The sequence below is a fragment of the Leptonotus elevatus genome, chromosome 15, assembly GCF_054856555.1.
Source record: "Leptonotus elevatus isolate MCC_2025b chromosome 15, RoL_Lele_1.0, whole genome shotgun sequence".
Lineage (NCBI taxonomy): Eukaryota > Metazoa > Chordata > Actinopteri > Syngnathiformes > Syngnathidae > Leptonotus > Leptonotus elevatus.
In genome coordinates, this window is record NC_141253.1 from 6,491,380 (window position 1) to 6,511,160 (window position 19,781).

At 40.8% G+C, this 19,781-nt stretch overlaps 1 protein-coding gene across 1 annotated transcript in view; it reads left to right on the forward strand.

Moving 5' to 3' along the window:
- The window catches only part of LOC147161781 (transmembrane protein 132D-like), a 32,281-nt gene extending 13,764 nt beyond the window's left edge, over positions 1 to 18,517 (forward strand). Inside the window, exons 4-10 of the mRNA XM_086097297.1 lie at positions 1,142 to 1,313; positions 6,645 to 6,788; positions 9,904 to 10,112; positions 10,969 to 11,143; positions 12,190 to 12,303; positions 12,392 to 12,583; positions 15,410 to 18,517. Of these exons, the coding sequence (XP_085953423.1) occupies positions 1,142 to 1,313; positions 6,645 to 6,788; positions 9,904 to 10,112; positions 10,969 to 11,143; positions 12,190 to 12,303; positions 12,392 to 12,583; positions 15,410 to 16,861 (2,458 nt within the window). The 3' untranslated portion in view covers positions 16,862 to 18,517. The remainder of the gene's footprint in view (positions 1 to 1,141; positions 1,314 to 6,644; positions 6,789 to 9,903; positions 10,113 to 10,968; positions 11,144 to 12,189; positions 12,304 to 12,391; positions 12,584 to 15,409) is intronic.
- The last annotated feature ends 1,264 nt before the right edge of the window (positions 18,518 to 19,781 follow it).

Genomic DNA, 19,781 nt, shown 5'->3' on the forward strand with positions numbered 1-19,781 from the left:
AAATCCCAATTTGTGACCACGCAGAGAGTTTTTGTCACCTTACGTTTCAGTTTCAAACATTTCCATCCAGATGCTTACTTTTTCCGAGGCCAGACCAGCTGACTAAATCATCTCTCCTCGCGCTCACCTCCCTCCCCAATGTAGGATTTTTTATTTTTTATGGCACTCTTGCTTGCTCATAAGTTTGTTTTTGTCATTCGCAGTTCTTTTAGTTGCAATATTTTCTTGTCTCTGAGCCCAGTAAATAGAGTCGTTCAAATCTCTTTTGAACCTTTTTACTTGCATTTTAAATGTCGAGGAAAACAAGACTGAAGAAAGGTCTCAGGTGTGTGTGTGTGATGCTGTGCTTGGAGCTAACTAATATTTTGTTTTTTGTTGTTGTTATTATTTATTCTACCGAATCCAAAGATAGCAGTGTCAATGCCCTCATTCTTCTAAGGTCATAAGGTTATCGTGCCCCAATTTATGATCATTTTTGGAAAAACTCCAAAAAGCTCCAAAAACTTTTCTTAGCAACAAACACTACAGATTAGTAACAAACTGAAATGAATATATATATATATAGTGATTATTCAGTTGATCCAAAAATATGGCTTGGTCACTTGTTGAGCCAATTTGAGTTATTTTTTGACCTCGCTGTTTTTAAAACTTCCAACCTGTACAACTAAATTGACCGTGTTTTTGAGCGGGAACGGAAAAAGAAACAAGTGAATTATTGTGGTTGCACAGGCGTGCATACTCTTTTATAATGGCAGAATAAGCCAAGCACAATGAAGCTCAGGTTAAATTGGAGCAGCTGCCACCAAAATGGTTCTGATTAATTCTAGTAGGCTGTACCTGTCTTTTTTTCCTTTCTTATTTTGTTTTTGACATAAAGCCTAAATGTTTTGCGTTAACACTGACTGCTATTTTTGAACTGTTTATAATTCCTTCTATAATATCTAAGGATCCAGTAATAGGTGGTTTTGATGATGAGCAACGTGGAAAAAAATGTTGAAATGATTGACCTTGATCTCATGTTTTAACATCACAAAATCTTGACCTATGTCCATTAGAAGAGTTTCACTTTTTTGTCCTAAACCACCGAAATACTGAGATGCACCCACTATAGCATCAATTTGAACACGAGTCTCTCCAACAGAGGTCTTCTTGAAGTTCTCCAATTGGACTTTGTTCCAAAAGATGTCTCAGAGCTGGTTGAGACTCACACCATCTTCTGGAGATTGGATCAGCCGGGGAACGTCAGGGATGTCGGCCAGATGCGGATCTACACAACCCAGCGAGACTATGAGGGACTGGCCCCTCTGGTCATGGTAAGAAGATAATACACGCCATTGTGTGAGTCACTGGCACATTACACGGTACATTTAAGTCTCAGGTGGGATTGCCGTAAAAAGGCCTGGCACACGCGCCCTTGTTTTTGTTATATGGAGCCTGTGAGGCTATTGCGGTTGAATGCAAAACGGATGGTGTTATACAGTTAGACAGCTTTGCTACGTTGTACTACTGTTTCAATATACAATACTACAAAGTTTCAGTACCTGGAAGCCAGTTTTACAAGCGAGCTGAGTCCATAACGTGAGTTTAACTACCAGTATATGCTCCTATGGAGATGGCGGTACTTTCCGGAATGCACAGGGCGGCATTTCTAAATGCTAAAATATGCTACGTGAAATGCTTTGTATTTACATCAAGGTATGCCAATCGCTGCCACTTAATATGAGTAATATAAAAGATCCAGGGGTGGGCAAGGCGAATAGTGAATGATGGGAATTTTCATAGCAATTAACACAGGGGTGTCCAAACTTTTTCTTCCAAGGGCCACAAACAGAAAAGTGAAGGATGCAAAAGCCCCTTTGATTTTTTTTTTTTTTACTTGAATTGATCAAGAACACCAAAATCTGTTTTTAAAAAACTGCTAATTGAACAGCTTTCGATAAGGCAAATCATACATATGTATATATATATATATATATATATATATATATAATTTTTGTGTGTAAAGATTTTGGGTTAGTCGAGACCCTGTTACCCATCAGTCTCTACACTACATCCAAAATAGCAGCAATCCGTCATAACATGACTATTTTGAAGATGAACTTAAAATTTCACATTTTTATATTTAGAAAAAACTGTACAGTATATAAAACACATTTATTAGTAGAAGTTTTTAGTATAACCAGCGAGGCGCTTAAAAATGTATAGCGGGCCACAAATGGCCACCGGGCCGTAGCTTGGACACCGACTGAAATCACAAAAAAACATGGACAGGAAAAGGCCAAAGCCATTATTGCACAATTCTGACATAATAATAATAATGATGATAATGATGTTGCTGATAATAATAAACTTTAAAAAAAAATGATCGCACATTTTATACAAGGACTGCAGATTTAATAAACAAATTGAAACGATAATAAAATGCTCCTAGCTAGCTCCCATGTTGCTCGTTTACCTGCTCGGGCGCTAGCTAGCTCAGTGGTACTTTCGGGGAGGCTAATAAAAAGTACACTGCAGTAGTCAAGTTTGCTTGGAGGCATTTATTAATTTGTCGGAATCTTTTTGATTTATAAGTGGTTCCACTTTAGTTCTGTGAGGTGGAAGGACGATGTCTTTATCGCCTTATTTATGAATAACACCTCGGATTTAATCAATGAGGCTAACTTTCCCATATATTGCTGGATGGCTTTGTTCTTTTGATTTTGGTGTCAGCGAATAGAATTTCTTCTTTTTCTTCTTTTGCGTGAAATTCATGGAATTCATCGCTGCAGTGTCGTTTTGGTGCGTGTACAGTATATTGAGAATAATACAGGACCAAGACAGCTGCCCTGTGGAACTCCATGAAAGTTGTCATGTTCCTTGGCGATGACTTTAACAGGAGCTCTTTCTGGAACTGGATTAAAATTCCTCCAGGATATCATTTTCTTTTAGGAAGCTTTTTTTTTGGGGTACTGATACTATTTTCTCAAGTACCTTACTAATGAATATGGGGTTTGATATTGGTCTATGTATGTAGCTGCTTAGGTAAGAGGGCGTGGAGAGATGAGCAAATCTGGGAGGGGGCCGTCCATAACCTCTCATGTGATGTTTATTAGCTTAGCGCTTTATCGGCGCATGTAATGCGTCTTTTATTAGCCTCTCGCTAAGAAGGCTTGAATGATCACTTGGATGATTGCTTTTCTTTAGTTTTTCCAATTTAAACTGAAATCAGAGTGTGATAGAATTTGTTTTTGAAAAAATATCAGACACGGGGTGTTTTGCACTTATAGATAAAAAACGATGCAATTGTTTATTGGCCGCTCAGTGGAGAGCCACTTACAAAATCAAGCACTTAAAGCAAAAGATAAATTCTCTCAGCGTGCGGCTAATAACAGAGACATTATTCTCTTCCTCGGAAGCGATGTCAATTCACTTGAATGGAAAAACATGGATTATATAATAATATTGCATGTTTAATAATAGTGTACTAAATATATATTTTATATGTTATGTCTACTGAAAGTTTAAAGAAGAAGTCAACCTTAAATATTTCTTGACAATAATGTTATATGTGACCTCACGAGTCTAAATATGATATTATGGTTAATATTACATTTGCGGAATATGAGTTATGAAGCAAAATCCAGCCGTTTTTATCCATCTCAAGGGGCGGCCATTTTGCCACTTGCTGTCGACTGAAGATGACATCAAAGTTGCTCAGGGCTTAAGCAACGACCAATCACAGCTCAGCTTCAGAAAACAAGGTAAGCTGTGGTTGGTCGTTGCCTGAGCAACTTTGATGTCATCGTCAGTCGACAGCAAGTGGCAAAATGGCCGCCTTCTGATATTGGTAAAAAAACTGGTGGACTTAACACATATTCTACTAACGCAACATTAACCAAAATACTGTAGACTAGTGGGGATGCATAAAACATCCATCCATCCATTTTCTTAACCACTTACACATATTATTTTCAAAAACAAACTTTTGGGCTGCATCTAAATGGGCCCTACAGTGTCTTCCAAAACCTTTGGACATTAGAGTGTTCCACTCTGCATCTCAGTTTTGCTGCTGTGGTCCGTTCAAAGCCTGTTGGACACTCTGTAGAATCTGCAGACTATTTTGCAAATAGCTGCGCGGAAAAATAGTATACTAAATGAAAATAAAAATACAACAAACTCCAGAGCAGCATTTTTCTATGGGACAACAAATAATAAAGAACTCTATATGTTTTTTTAGTTTTGGTCTTGAGGCCTTTGAGCGTTGAAGTGATTTTTTTTTTTTTTATCTCTGGGGAGACGAAGGGATTGCTCAGGTGGGTGGAAAGAGGTAGCGCTGCGGCGGAAATGAAAGGGTAGCTGAAGAGGCTTTCAAAAAGTAGACAGATGGTCAAGGGGGTGCCTTTCAGAAGAAATTACTGTGAGTGGGTGCACATGTCGGAAAGTCGGAGGATTTAAAGCAGTGGAGGGACCAGAACCTCAGGCTCAGTCTTGGTACTTGGATCGCTACCATGCAAACAAAGACAGCAAGAAAATAAGGATGGTGAGTGGGAAGTTTTTTTTTTGTTTCTTTGCTGAGCTCGTCTTCCTGACACACAACGAGGGGATAAAGTTAAAGAAACGGGGATCCAAGCGCACATGGTGGAAAATGTAATACAACATATGCAAATGAGTTGACAACAGATTGTAGTCTGTAAACGTGACGTGGCCTGCAGAGTTGACGTTGCTTTACTGATTTTTGTCCTCGCCCTGATCCACTCTGGCTTATGTTTGGGTTAGCGTCGCCGGCTCTAATAGAGCATGTCTTTTTTGAAATTGCGGTCAGCAGCTGTCAAGCCGACCGAGCTCAGATTGTGAAGCAGGCGGGCAACATCTGCCGAGCGCTGCCTGATACTTCAGCCTACAGAAGGGGGGGGGGGGGGGGGGGATAAATAGATAAATAAAAAATGCTGATCAGCCTTAGCGTCTTAGACGTAGCGTCTTAAATAAATTAAAACGGCAGAGATCTTATTAACTGGAAAGCAGCCGCAAATCCAAGTTGAGGGACTTGGTTATAAAGTTTGAAAATAAAGCCAGATCAGACTTTTCTTGATGGCAACTTAGAGGGTGCAGCTGCTGATAAGCATTGATACACTTCAGGCGGCACAAGGTTCAGGAGATTAAAAATGTAATCAGGTTTAAGTTTTATTATTGGCATTGAAAAAGTGCATCTGCAGATAACACCACATTTTACACCTGGTTCGTAATCAGGTGCACGTGCTTCTTTTTTCCCAACACCACTCGGACCAGACTATCGCAAAAAAATGACGGTTAACTCTTTGCGACGCGAACTATGAGAGCCCGTATCGCATTCCTGAGGCTCCTCATTCGATATGTTGCACCGCATGACTTTGACATAGGTTGTGAAAGAAAGAGGACGCGGGAATAAAAGACAATATCATCGGGATTGAAAGGCGGGGCTTACTCACATTAATTTACCGTATTTTCCAGAACTGTAAGTCATACTTTTTTTCATATGTTGGCTGTTCCTGCGACTTAAAAATATACCGGGGGTATATAATTTCACAGACACCCACAAGAGGGCACTCTAATCTTACGCACCGATATCTCCTACTCCTTAACAATTCAATCTTGAAACGGTAAACGTTAGCCTACAAAGAAAACTGAGAACGACTGAACACAAATGCCCCACAAAAGAAAATCATATTCTGCATATTCTTATTTTATTAATGTTATAACTTGCCTTTCAAGATGTCTTTTTTTTGGTCAAGTTGTATGTAAGATAAATTACCCGCAAAAAAAAAATGCGACTTATCTATGTTTTCTACCTAATTATGTATTTTTGGCCTCGTGCAACTTTATACTCTGGAGCGTTTATAGTAGTAAATATAACCGGTGTGGTACGTACACTCGCGTGTATTTTTACCACAAGCTTGACTATTTCATGCCACGGGTAACATATGGAATTACAAATATGGTTAAGTATCGCTTGCAAAACACAATATTTCTATTGCTTTTTAGCCTGTTTTGAAAATATCTGAGTTACCTTGCGTTTTCCAGAGCTTAGTGGCATAAGCTCCGCTTCCGTGAACGCTTCCGTGCATTTTTGATTGGCTATGATTTGCCACATCGCGCAGCCGCGATTCATTTTGAGTCGCCGCAAAACCCGTGAAATCTTATATTGCCCATCGGCGGCCCGTTCATTCAAATCATATCTAAGGAGCACGACAATACGCTGCTACTTCTTCACAATTCTGAATGCAGATTTTTTTTTTTTTTACTTTGCTCTGATTTAAAAGATGTCAACGCAGGATGTTTGCTCATCCTTCCAAGGTTGCGCAATGCACCCTCCCCGTGTATTGAGGGAAACATTTGAGATGATAGTCATAGCTCTTCATTACCGCTCGGCCCTCACCTTTTATCTCTTGCCGCGGCCTCTGTGCTACCACGAAACTGTTGCCGGGAAGTTAGTGAAGGTTTTTTGCAAAAAAGCGATTGACCTTGTGTTAAGTAGCTTTATTGATCTCATGCAGTGCATTCAGGCGCTCGCATTATTCACAGTACAGTAATTAATCTGCCTTTTTTCATCAAATGATTATACTAATCCACATGCCTAACCTGCTCTCCATCCTGTTTATTTATTTATTTATTTTTTTCTCATTCAGAGCACGGATATGTTGAATACTGCCGTGTTGACAGGCAAAGTGGTGAAAGTGCCAGTGAAAACTTTGGCTGTGGAGGCCAACGGCTCCGTCACCGACGTAAGCAGCCTAACGAGTTGCAGGTCCACTGACAAAGAGGCGCTCAAGGTAAGCAACGTTTTCACAAACAAAATACGAGTCCTAGAAATTTTTAGGACTTGATATATTGAGATGTTCAACCGACTTCACTTCAAGTACAAAAATGACACTCACCGAGAACTCGTTCCACTCTTAATGGGCGATGCACGAAAGGGACCTCCTACACACGAGGCATTATGGAGTGCTCATCCCGGGCCTCGGTCCATAAGCGCAGTGGGTTGACCTTTATATAATGGCTCCATGTTACTAGGACAGCAGAAGCAGAGGAAAAAAAAAAGTGAGAGAGACAGAAAAAAGGAGGACCTTTACGGTCTTCTTTTGCTGTCGTTTTGCTGAAAGTCAGCGTGTTCATAATGATTATTATTTTGTTTTTTCTAAAGGCTATACTGCTCATAATAATCCAGTCAGCGTTATTTGGCAAACAAAAGAGTCGAGCTATCGAATAGAGATGTTCATTCAATACCACTTTTTTTTCAGACCAATATGAGTACGAGTACTCGAGTAGTTACCGATACAGATACCAAGGGCTGATATCGCTGGTCCTTTGGATACGTCAAATTTCTCCATATCCCAATATAGAATTTTTCCTTAAAATTGCATGAAATTAATGTAAATTTTCTATTCTAATTTCTAGTTCGTGATCCTAAAACGGACACAAGAGGGCGCCGTCGTGGGTATTGATACCTTGAAATAACGCCAGGTACAGGTACCGGCCCGATACGATACCTGGTGCCAGTACTCACCCATCCCGACTATCAAATTTACTGTAATAGGCTATACAACAATGGGGGCACAAAAGCAGGGGGCTTTATTTCATTTTATTTTATTATATTTTAAGGTATCGGTACTCGCAATGGTGATCAATACCAGTATCAGCCACCCTCTTGCGGCACTAGAAATTAGATTTCATGCAATTTTAAGAAAAATTATATATTGGAATATATAGTTTTTTTTTATGTCTCTCATAAAAATATTTACTTATTTTTTGAAAATCATATTTCATATTTTTATTATTTTTATGATAATCATATTTAAAAAAAAATTTTTTTAGCGCCCTTTTGATCTCAGTGAAATACAATGAAATGAGTGAGGCTTACTAAAGGCAACAATACCGTCCATACTGTAACTGAATTCAAGCTACTACAATACAAAATTGTCGCAGTTGAAATTGTTTTACTTTCTCGACTTGACTTTATTCCGATGGAAACCCGAGGCTGACGTAAGGCGGAAAGCGAATATTCCGGGAAGAATTTGCAAAGCGCTGGCAGGCAATTGCTTAAGGTGAATCGTACAAGACTTGCAAAAAGCGTGTTGCCGCTCCCCGTCTGTGGGCCTGCGCGCCATGTCACGTGTTTTATTTCCTCTCGGAGAAGCCAATAAATTGGAAATCAGAAAATACCGACGAGCACCAGAGCTTTCCTTGGCGTTAGTAATTTGACACGTTTGGGGAAAAGGTTTCCTGGGCAGCCTTCCACAGCATTTCCACCGGGATTCAAGTTGACTTACCTCGAAAGTCATTCCTCCCTCTGCCGTTTCCTCGCATTTTTATTCCACCTGCCTCTTTTATCTTCCCTCTCTTCTGGCGCTACACCCTATTCTCCAGTCTAGTGCTCTCCCAATTACCTCTGTGGAGCCACTGGTTTGTTAAGATAAGTGAGGCGGCGGCGGCGGCGGCGGAGATAGGCCTCCAATCTTAAATAAAACACACCAACTGCTGTGTCTCACCTCATTGCGCTTAATGGCCGCCACGGCAATGCTCCCACCTAGAGTACGGCACTAAAGGTGCGGTCGTAAGACAGAGCTGATTTACATTCAGTCACAGTTTAATCAAGACTCCGCGGTGACTTCTTACGTTATAGAGAGCAACATGGAGATAGACGGAGTACGCGCGTGCCTTCGGTTCAAACAAATAAAAACCATTGTATCTTTACAGTGTCTATAACTTGGTAAACCAGACACTTGGATTTTACGACTTGAGAACAGGTCCGTACCTTTTTGACCCCGGATGAATGGAAGGAGAAGGTCATTGAAAAAGATTTGCTCGGAAAATTTACTTCTATGTTCATAAATGGCCGGGTAGGGCTTGGGTGTCAGTTCTAATTTCCTCAATCGATTCGATTTTGATTCACAAGAGTTTAGTTGAATTCAATTTTTTTCCCGATTAAATTCAATTCACTTCACTTCAATCCGATATTAATTAATTATGGCACATCAAGTCTTCCTAAATATCAAGGACATGGTAAAAACTCCACACACATTAAATTCCAAATTAAAACTATGGGAAAAAGCGATATTAAAATAAACGATTCATGGTTTTATGAGTCGATATCAGGCTTGTAAAGGAAATCGATTCAATATTGATTATTACATTTTTTTTATAACCCTGCCCTATGACCTATTAATCACTAATAACACTTAATGCGGCACTTACTTGCTAATGCGCGCACACATTATGAATCGAGACAAATTGTGGATTTACATTACCCTTCATCTGGCGATTAGCATGATTTTAAACGTTTTAGCCAAAACATGCCTAATTAAAATTAAACTGCACTCATAAACTAACCACCAGAGGGTGCTGGAACTGCACACATGGAAAACAGCCTGATTTTTTTAATAATAAAAATAAATAAATAAAAATTAATACAAATTTATAAAAAATAATAAACATTTATAAAAATTAATAAAAATTAATAAAAAATAATAGAAAATATTAATAAAAATTAATAAAAATTAATAAAAATTAATAAAAATTAATAAAAATTAATAAAAAATAATAAAAATTAATAAAAATTAATAAAAATAAACAAATAAAATAAATAAAATCATTTTATACCTAACAGCCCCTGGATTACTGGACAGTGATTCTATTGTTATCCTTCGTAAAATATTATCATAACATTGTATCATTGAAAGGTACTCTGTGATTCCCATTGCAAGTTGGTCTTCACTACTCTTCAATAAAAATTTGCTCATTCATCCTGAAGAACAGTTGCATGAAAGGGACCTGTGATCCAGTAAACCGGAACAACGAAAGGTCTTCCCCCAAACTGTTCCCAAAGTGGAACCGTCCAAAATATCTTCAAAACATGATTTTAGCTTCCTCCTGTTTGTTTTCCTGCAGGTGTCCGAGCGCTGCGACTTCGTGTTCGTCACCGGCAAGGAGTCAAGAGGCAAAACCCGGGTGACGATCACCTTCACTTACGGTTTCCTGAGCGCGCAGTTGGAGATGAGCGTGTGGATGCCCCGCCTGCCGCTGCGCATCGACGTGGCCGACCCTGAGCTCAACCAAATCAAGGGCTGGAGAGTCCCCATTACCACCAGCAACCGAAAGTAAGATCATTTCTGTAGATTGGGACTTTCATCCATTTCCTTCATCAAGATTCGCTTCGTTTTCATGGTCATGGCGAGTCATGCAGATCAAACGGTCTGCTTCCAGGGTGTTCTCTTGCTTGGGAACTTTTGCTACTGTGCTTAACCTTGTTCTATTGTCTATATGTAACTCCCATTATGACATATTTGATAAAATACTAAATGCAGGAAGAGTTAAATCTTTGTATTCATTCGATTTAAAAAAAACAATTAGCACAAATCAGCTATGTGTAAAATTGATCTGACCTTTTAGTTAATAATGGTTTTATCTCCTGTCTACTTGTCGTAAGTAGTCACAAAAATGTGCGTGCGGTGCATTAGTGGTCAGGATGTAGGAAGTACATATGCCCCGGAGATAGAGGTTAGTGGATTTTTTTTTTTTTTTGCCCAATGCTGTACAGTATAGTCATTATTTTTCACTCAATACGAATGACGACGGGTGTCTGATGACCCGTTTGCTTTCTACAGTGTAAAGAATTGAATATTTTGGTTAGTTTTCACTTCCTGAATCGCTCGATAGTTTGCAGCAGGCACAACCAGGTCAGAAATGGAAAAGTTTGCATATGGGAAGTGACCAAAAAAATGGCCCAGACCTGTTTTTGGCTTTTGGTCCATCTCTGCATGCCAGATGCAGGTGTGACTGAAGTTCATGTTTTTCCTTCCACTTTGAACTGTGTTTGGTTCAGTTTGAGCTATTACGCAGCATGGTGAAGTATAAACTGTTTGTGATTTCTAGGGTATGAATCTCGGTTCAGGCCCTCTTGTGTGGAGTTTGCATGTTGTCCGATGCTAGCGTGCGACTGTTTGTGTGTTTCAGACCCGCCTGGAATAGCGAAGAGGAGGAGGAGATGCGGAAGGGCAGGGGTTGCATGCTACAGTATCAGCACTCCACGCTCAGGGTGCTTACACCCTTCGAGGCCGACTCGGATGCGCTGCCAGACTTGCTAACTGGGGCGAAGCCTGTTGATTATTTCCTGGGTCCTGATTGGCAGGTAAAGATGTCGGCCTGTTAGTAGAGAAGTTGCCACATAAGATCGTGGTCGTTTATTCCTCTATTGCAGTGATGCATCATGATAATTAATGGATCTTTGAAAATGATACGGCACATGCATTTGTTGAGTTCCCAATATTTGCAAGCCATTCTGGAGCATTTTGGCGGATCTTTTATGACCTATTATATAACCACCATTTTTAAAAGGAGGCTGAAGACAGTCTTTAGCCTCCTTTAAAAAAAAAAAATAAATAAAAAAAATATATATTTTTTAAAAGGAGGCTGAAGACGGTCTTGAGCCACCTTTTTGAAAAAAATAAATAAATAAATATATATACATATATTTGAAAAGGAGGCTCAAGACAGTCTTGAGCCTCATTTGAAAAATAAATAAAATAAAATAAAAACATATGTTTAAAAGGAGGCTGAAGACAGTCTTGAGCCTCCTTTTAAAAATAAAATAAATATATATTTTAAAAGGAGGCTGAAGACAGTCTTGAGCCTCCTTTTTGAAAATAAATAAAATAAATATATATACATATATTTTAAAAGGAAGCTCAACACAGTCTTGAGCCTCATTTTAAAAATAAACAAAATAAAATAAAAACATATGTTTAAAAGGAGGCTTAAGACAGTCTTGAGCCTCCTTTTTGAAAAATAAATAAAATAAAATAAATATATATATATATATTTTAAAAGAAGGCTCAAGACAGTCTTGAGCCTCATTTTAAAAATAAAATAAATGAAATAAAAATACTGGTCGGCGCTTAATACAACTTTCTGACTTCGCTCATCAAATGCACCTTAACAAAGCAATTCAAATAATTAGTCATTAATAGGGTGGTTTACAAACTTGAATTTCACGACAAGCTGGGTGTCACACCTACCTGTTGAAAAATGTACTTGAAGATATTCATCCGTAGCAGTAAATGGTTGGATTGCACATTGTTTCTTTCTTAAACCTGCTGCGAAACTGTGATATCATTTAAAAAGGATCCAAACACGCTTTCTAAATATCTCGGATCTTTCCTCTGATTTGATCAATAGGTGGACGTGACCAATCTAGTGCGTTACTCTCTAAAAGTGGTAGACCCAGATGTGGCCAGGATCCAGGATGGCGAGGTGCTGCAGGGGCGAGCTGTGGGCACTACTGCCGTTCAAGTAAGACACATGCCTTTATGTAACCAATCCATAACATACATTGCAGTCATGTCTTCAGACAAATTTAATGAGATGCGACTCTCCGCAGGTGCTCTCCCCACTCACTTCGTCAGTCCTAGCCGAGACGGCCGTCTCAGTGGTGGATGATAAAGTCAGCGTGATGGAGTTAGGGGTACAGTTGGTGTCTGGACTCTCGCTGTCCCTGCAGCCCGGCCCAGGGAGCAACAGCGCCATTGTTGCCATGGCAACTACCCGCGAGACAATCACGCAGCTCAAACAGGCAAGGAACTGGAAAATTCTGACGCTTGGAGCATAAAATTGATCTCAGTTTGAATTCCCAGCTCGCACCTTTCAGTGTGGAGTTTGCATGTTCTCTGCGTGCTTGGGTGGGCTGTCCACGGGCTTTTCTGAGCAGCAGTCCCAAAAACATGTTCTCGCTCATAAGTGTGAGTGGTTGACTCTTTCTATGTGTCCATTTTGTGATTGACAGGTGAATAATCCAGGGTGTACACCTAGCTTGCCTGTGACCCTGAAGAGGACTGTAGAGAAAGTTAAAGGGTGGATGGATTCCTATTTTATTCAATCTATCAAATTCAATGTCATCTTTGCAAGCAAGTCCAAATAATTGATTTGAATAATTAATGCGTGACATGTTGCACTTTGTCATGGTCCTGGAACCGAAAGAAATGTCCTACCACTGAATACTCGGGATGTAACGATATCCGAATATCACGGTACGATAAATATCACGATATGAACCTCACAATACGATAATTATCGCCATATTGTGGGAAGGTTGGCGATATTAAAAAGCCGACAATGTGTAAAAACTCACAATATTGGGAAAAAAAAAAATACAATTAAATAAAATTTTAAAAAAAGAAAAGAAAAAAGCTCAAATTGTTGTCTTGGCTAAGTAAGGCTAAGGCAAAAGTAATAGTAGATATTGAAAAACGTTACCTACGTTCCTGTTTAAAATTAAACTGCACTAATGAAGTAACCACCAGGGGGTGCTAGAACTGCAAGAAATGAATACAACCTCACCTTTTTAATGGATGTTTTGCTTTTAATATTGTGACATAACGACGGAGGATATTGTGGCACGATATCACCGTTATAGTTACATCCCTACTGAATACACGGTTCAATTAGTCATCGATTGAACCGCATGATGGCCTTGGGCCGTCACACTAATGACTGGGATTATTCAATCAGTAAATTGAGAATTTCACGAGGTCCAGAAGAGAGTAGCATGGAAGACTAAGTTGTCCTTAGGGGCGAATGTGAGAGTGAACGGTTGTTTGTCTATATTGGCGGGCGACCACTCCAGAGTATACCCAGCCTCTTGCCCAATGTCACAAGGACAAGCTCCAACTGCACCATCACGATAGAAAATCTAGTCCAGATGATACTCCTCCGCCTCAGTGTGTTGCTTGTAAAAAAAAATAAAAATAAAAAAATAAAATAAATAAGTGCTAGCTATTGACAGCGTGGGACCAATCAACTTGTGGAGTCACATTGAGACCAGAAGTTTTTGACCAAGGCACTGCAGTTTTATGGTCTCTGAAGGTCATAGCAAAGCTTTTGCCAACATTTCAAGGTCCGTAAGTCAAATGCAAAAATGAAAAGAAACGACCCTATTTTCAGTAATAGCTATAATCATTTAAGTCGTCTCCAGCCGGGGCTCCTGCACAGACGGCAGAAGAATTATGAACGTATCATTCCAAACACTTTTACTGTAAACCTGTCATGCATTATTCACATTTTCCAACACTGTTATTAAGGTCCTCTAAAATCAAGAATTGAGCGTAAAACACCGCCGTGTAGCCTGTGGTGACGATGTCCTTTGGGGGATGTCAAATCACTTATGTTCTTCTTTCATCTGTCGGAATGTGAACGCGGCAAGTTGGCAGTCACGACGTTCATCCGCGGCGAGCATGCTCAGCATGGCGGCGGCGGACGACAACGGCGCGCACAGCTGTTCTGTTTAAAAGCTCACTCGCACATCGAGCCGTGGCTGCTTGCCCGTTGCCAAAACGGGCTCGTGATGCGGTCGTGGGCAGCAATTAGGCAGTCTATAGCCGCAGGAGCGACGGCTCTGTGGCAGGTCCGAGCTATCCTCTCCCCTCTGCCCGCGTCGATAATAAACTGTTACAAACGCACAGGCGCAGACGACCAGCCAACCGTGTCTACGATGGGGAGCTGTTAACGACGTGCTCACGGCGACTCGTAATGTATTCAAATCCAAAATATAGGTTATTTCTGGGTCTCCCTAGTGGCTCATATGAGCTACAGGAAAGAGGCCATTGTGTGTTGATGCGATCAGAGTGACTGATTCCTCTCTTGTTACTGTAGATTTTGTGAAGCAGGTGTATTGTCATTGGCACAATTACATATCTTTATGGGGCTATAGCACTCCCGAGAGACTTTAGGATTGGCTATTTAGTATACGGAGGCAATGCCTGTCTCACAGTCAAAGGCTATGGGTTCAAATCTCTGCTCAGACCTTTGCTTGGCTTATGCAAGCAAATTTCCAATAAACCAAGTTTCCTTCTACATTAAAAAAAAAACACATCTTACGTAGAACTATAAATCACTTGGGTCAAACATACAGTAGGGTGATCAGATTAGCAAAAATAAACGCTACAATTTCTTTGAAAATTATAAATTGTCATCAGGAACTATTCAATAATAATGCAAATAATAATAATAATAATAAAATGAATTAATTAATTACTTAAATTAATTTAATTACATTTATTAATTTAATATGAATAATTTAATTCTAACAGCGCTAAAAAATTCAATGCACTCACCATTATCGAACCTTTTTTACTCGAACCCGGCCGCTATTGGAAGCTGGCTGTACCGTTTACGTCACACTGGTCCCACCTTATTACACTGGAAATATGCCGCCAGAAAAACTTATCTTAGGTTGGATCTGACAACCGCAGCATTGGGATACTAGGACTACATTTCCCATGATTCTTAGATACAGAAGCAGGAAGTAGTTGTAGTTCTGGTATGACAAAAACATGTGTGTCACAAGGCCTGGAGCATGCACATGTCTTGACTGAGTATTCTGACCTTGCTTTCTTATTTCCAGGAAGCCGCCGTCAGTTGCTGGGTCCAATTCAGCGACGGTGCTGTCGTTCCCCTGGCGATCTTCGACCGCAGTATCTACTCCTTAACAGTCTCCACCCCAAACCAGGCTGTGGGAACTGTTCGCCGCACGCCGCAGTCCACGTTTGTGGTGGCGCAAAGCGAAGCCCAGGGCCAAGGGGCGCTGGTCAGAGTGGAGCTGAGGATCTGCGAAGAATGCCAGAAGTCGAAGAGGAAAAGCAAGCTGGTGGTCGGCACAGGGCTCCTACGGATGAACTTCCAGGGTGGCGGACGAGCTTTTGGAGAAAAGGACGGGCTTGGTAATGAGAAAAATAGTGATTATAATGGGGGAGCTTCAGAAATGGCAGGAGATCTCAAAACAACAGTTACATCGCAGCGTTTAGTCACAGATGTGGATAAAACAATCTTTGGGACAGTACCAGAAACCAGCACCATGACCACACTGTTAACCAGAACCGTGCAGTCACGTGTTGCTTGGACTTCGGCAACCAGCAAGGCTACACAAAGTCCTCAGTTTATGGTCACTCCCACTTCCACTGCTAGTCTACAGATCTCCCCAAGCACTGCCAGACCTGCCGATATTACAGCTGGTGTTTTGGATAAAGAAGGACAGAAGAGAGGCTTTGGCAACATGCTCGAAAATCCAAATTCACCCCCAAACAAAGACGTCCCTAAAGAGGATGTTTCACCAAAGCAAGAGCCTCCCAAAACCAAACCCCCAAAAGTTATTGAGAGTGACCTAATACGTACATTCCGCTCCATGTCTGACTTGGAAATTGGCATATATTCCTTAGTGGCGGTGTTGTGTATAGCTATTTTAGGATTTTTACTTAACTGTGCTTCATATAGACTCTGTTTTCGTAATCACAAGACCCCTATACAAGCGGCTCCGACACCTAGCGGGGACCCGAAGGATCATAAACATGACTGGGTATGGCTCGGGAGCAACAATCCGCAACCTGCAGCTTCGAGCGCCCCTGCCAAAGTGTCAACGCTGACTCGTCGTTCCTCCGACGCCAAGGGCCAGAACCCTCTGCCTGCCGTGGGCCCTGCCATCGCCAGCATTCCCGAAAGAACTGCCACCCTGGGGCGCAGCAGAACCGGCTCCCAGCAGCAGCTTCACAGAAAAGTCATCGACCCCATGGCGAACCGTTCGGCCACCTTGCTGGCCAAGCCTCACCGCAACGAGCCCCTCCACTCACCCACCAGTAAGAGGAACCAGGTCCAGTTCACCACCTTCACCACGCTGGACATCAAACACTTGGCTGCGCTGAAGAAGAACGGCACGGACTTTAACTGGATCAACCAGCAGCAGCAGCAGCAGCAGCAGCAGCAGCAGCAGCAGCTACAGCAGCAGGCGCCCTCTGCTGAGCCACAAATGCCACTACCTGATATGCCATGGCCTGTCGTCAAACCCCTTGGAGAGCCCCAGTAAGTTTTTGAGGTGTTCAGACCAAATTCACAGAAGTGTTTAGTGTAGAGCCTATCCCAGCTGACTTTGGGTGAGAGACAGAATGCTCCCTGAACTGGTTGCTCGTCAATCACTGGGCACATTGTCAGGTTCGGTCAACCTAGAACCTTTAACAAACAATAGACAAGGAAGGAAGGAAGGAAGGCAAGAGATTTAAATTTATTTTACTCACGAGGAGAAACGGACCGAGATGTACTCCGTTACAATCTCCTATCTGCTCCGAGACTTACCGGGACTCCTCTTTTTATTGGGTATTCACTAGTTACATAGCGTTTGCTGTTCTAAAGGGAAGGGGGAGACACAGCAGCAACCATCACGGATATGAGTCATTTTGGAGATAATAATACAGACGTGTTGAGGGTTTCAGCAGTAAAAGTTCAAGAGCTCATCCCGCAAAGTGTTTTAGCGGCCATCTTGTGGTAAGGCACAGTATTCCACGAAGCGTTGCTCTCTTCACAAATAACTCCAACTCACATGATTCAAAACAAGGTCATCCCGCTGAATACATGCTTTACATAAATGCTTTGCAGTACTTTAAGAGTAAATATGAGATAATTTATGCACGTTTATTCTAACACACATATAGACATTCAAATCTAAAACTAAATACAACCATGACTGCTTATACCCCTTTAAAGGTGTATTCAAGGATCTTCTCAAAAAGTAGAAGTTAAACGTCCGTTTGTCACTTTTTTTTTTTAAATGCGCATGCCGAAGACCGCCCTACTAGCTCTGCTGTTTGTCCGGGGGAAACGGAACGTGTCGGGAACGTGCAAGCTCATCTTCGTCTTCATCAGTCTCTGCAGCCGGCCTCACTTCATAGACAGACGTCTTTTTGCGGCTATCATTTTCAAAGTATGCGGTGAGATCGGCAGAGCTATAACGATGAATGGCTGAATCCGAAGCTTAGCGGCTACATGCTACAAACACTCGAAGTGCGCATGCGAAGCTAGGCACGAGCACGCACGACGCCGTTACGGCATATTGATTGACGGGATAGAGAAGCAATCGTTAAGATGATCCACCCGGAAGACGCGGCGACAAAAGATCCTTGAATACACCTTTAACGAGAGTCTGTAAATACAAAAACTGCGATTTATTCTACATTTTACAGCCCAGAATCTTTCTCCTACTTTGTAACACACTGTTTGTTAGTAAGATTACTGTTTGTAAGTCATTTATAATCATTTTTTAGCCTTGTTTTTAGATTTTATAGTACGCCTGCGGACCTTCTGCAATTGGTCATAGAATATGCAACAGTTGTTATGTTAATTGTAGCAATCTGTCACAGCGACATGCAGCAAATATTTATGATTAATGAAAGTATGTGATGCAAATATAATCTTTGCCAAGTTTTGTAATTAGTTTGGGGATAAGGTTTTTTTTTATTTTATAATTCCCCCACGGTTTTTGTCCCTGGCGGCGCCGATGATATCGTAGGTAATGGTTATTGTCTCACCTTCTTCTTCTTCTCTAGAATATAATGCATATTCAACAGATTTTATATGTACATTATAAATGTATCACGATGCCTTTTGTACCTAGCGTCTCAATTATTTTTGAAAAAGAAAAATGCTTCCGAGGAGATCTTACCAATAAATGACAAATATGTGTACAGTATTTATTTAAGTGAAATTTGATTTCATTCCGTCATTGATTTAAAAGCTTTGGTGGAGTCATTCGCGTGAAAGCCGCGTCGTGAATGATTTGGATTATCAGCTAAAGGCTCTGCGATGAATCAGTCGGATTTGATTATTTAATTACTATCGAATGGGATTTAAGGATGATGTCATAATTCGGCGGGAAATGGACTTTGCCAATATTAAATCCGCTCCGGTTTAATGCTGTACGTAGACGTAGGGAGACTGAAGGAAACAATTAGAGGTGCTGCATCGCAAGGGCTTTTTACACCTTAAACCATGGATACCCCTTTTTATTCGCCGCAGCTGCACCTTCTCAGACCGACATCCCTTTTGGGGCTCTGTTGCATTTTTGCTTAAGAAAACCCACATCGAGTAACGTCCTGCACCTTTTAGAAAAAGGGCTGGAACAGTGTGTGCTCTTCCTGATGCTCCGCATGAAACTGTCCTCTCCAACATCTCTTGGGGGGGATAAGTGGTGATTCAAATCTGACACAAATGCTCTTAAGTGAATCACACAGGTGAGCAACTACAGCGAGAAAAAAAAACGGTCACGCTCAATATGTAATAATAAAATGTCGAAAAGATGTAAGTAAAGTTTTTATTATTGTATTGATTTTTGTTGTTGCAAGTATTTATGTCCTCATGTGCAATAAAGATATATAAGTATTAACGCCTATCTGCTACCTTTTTTTTTTTTTTATATCACACATCTTTTGTTTGTTTTAACCACTACACAACTATTTTTTACTTTTATGAACATTTCAAGTCACAGACATCGCAGTCACGCTAAGCAAGACATTGAAGTAAAAAAAACAAAAAAACAGCGCAAGTAGAATCTCGGTGTCATTGCAGAAGAATCTCTAATCTGGACCATCAGATCCCCTATTGACAGATTTAAGGGATTGGGGTCATTGTATTGCAGGATTAGTAATGCATTAGTGGACCGTCTTTATGACAGTTTCCTGATTATGTGATCCAAGGGAGAAAATATATGCATACTGTATCTCTCGAGGGAACAGCCCCCCCCCCCCCCCCCCCCCACGCGTGGTCACATGACCATGGGCCGGTGTCTTGTTCAGCAGGGCCATTTACAAATGATGTGGATCTACTGTGTATCATATTTGACTAATGTAATAGTTAAAAAAAATACAACACAGAATTTTACTTTTTTTTTCCCTCATCACTTGGACGTGCGTCTTGTTCCACATTTCTCAACTGATTCTCACCATTCCAACCTCAAC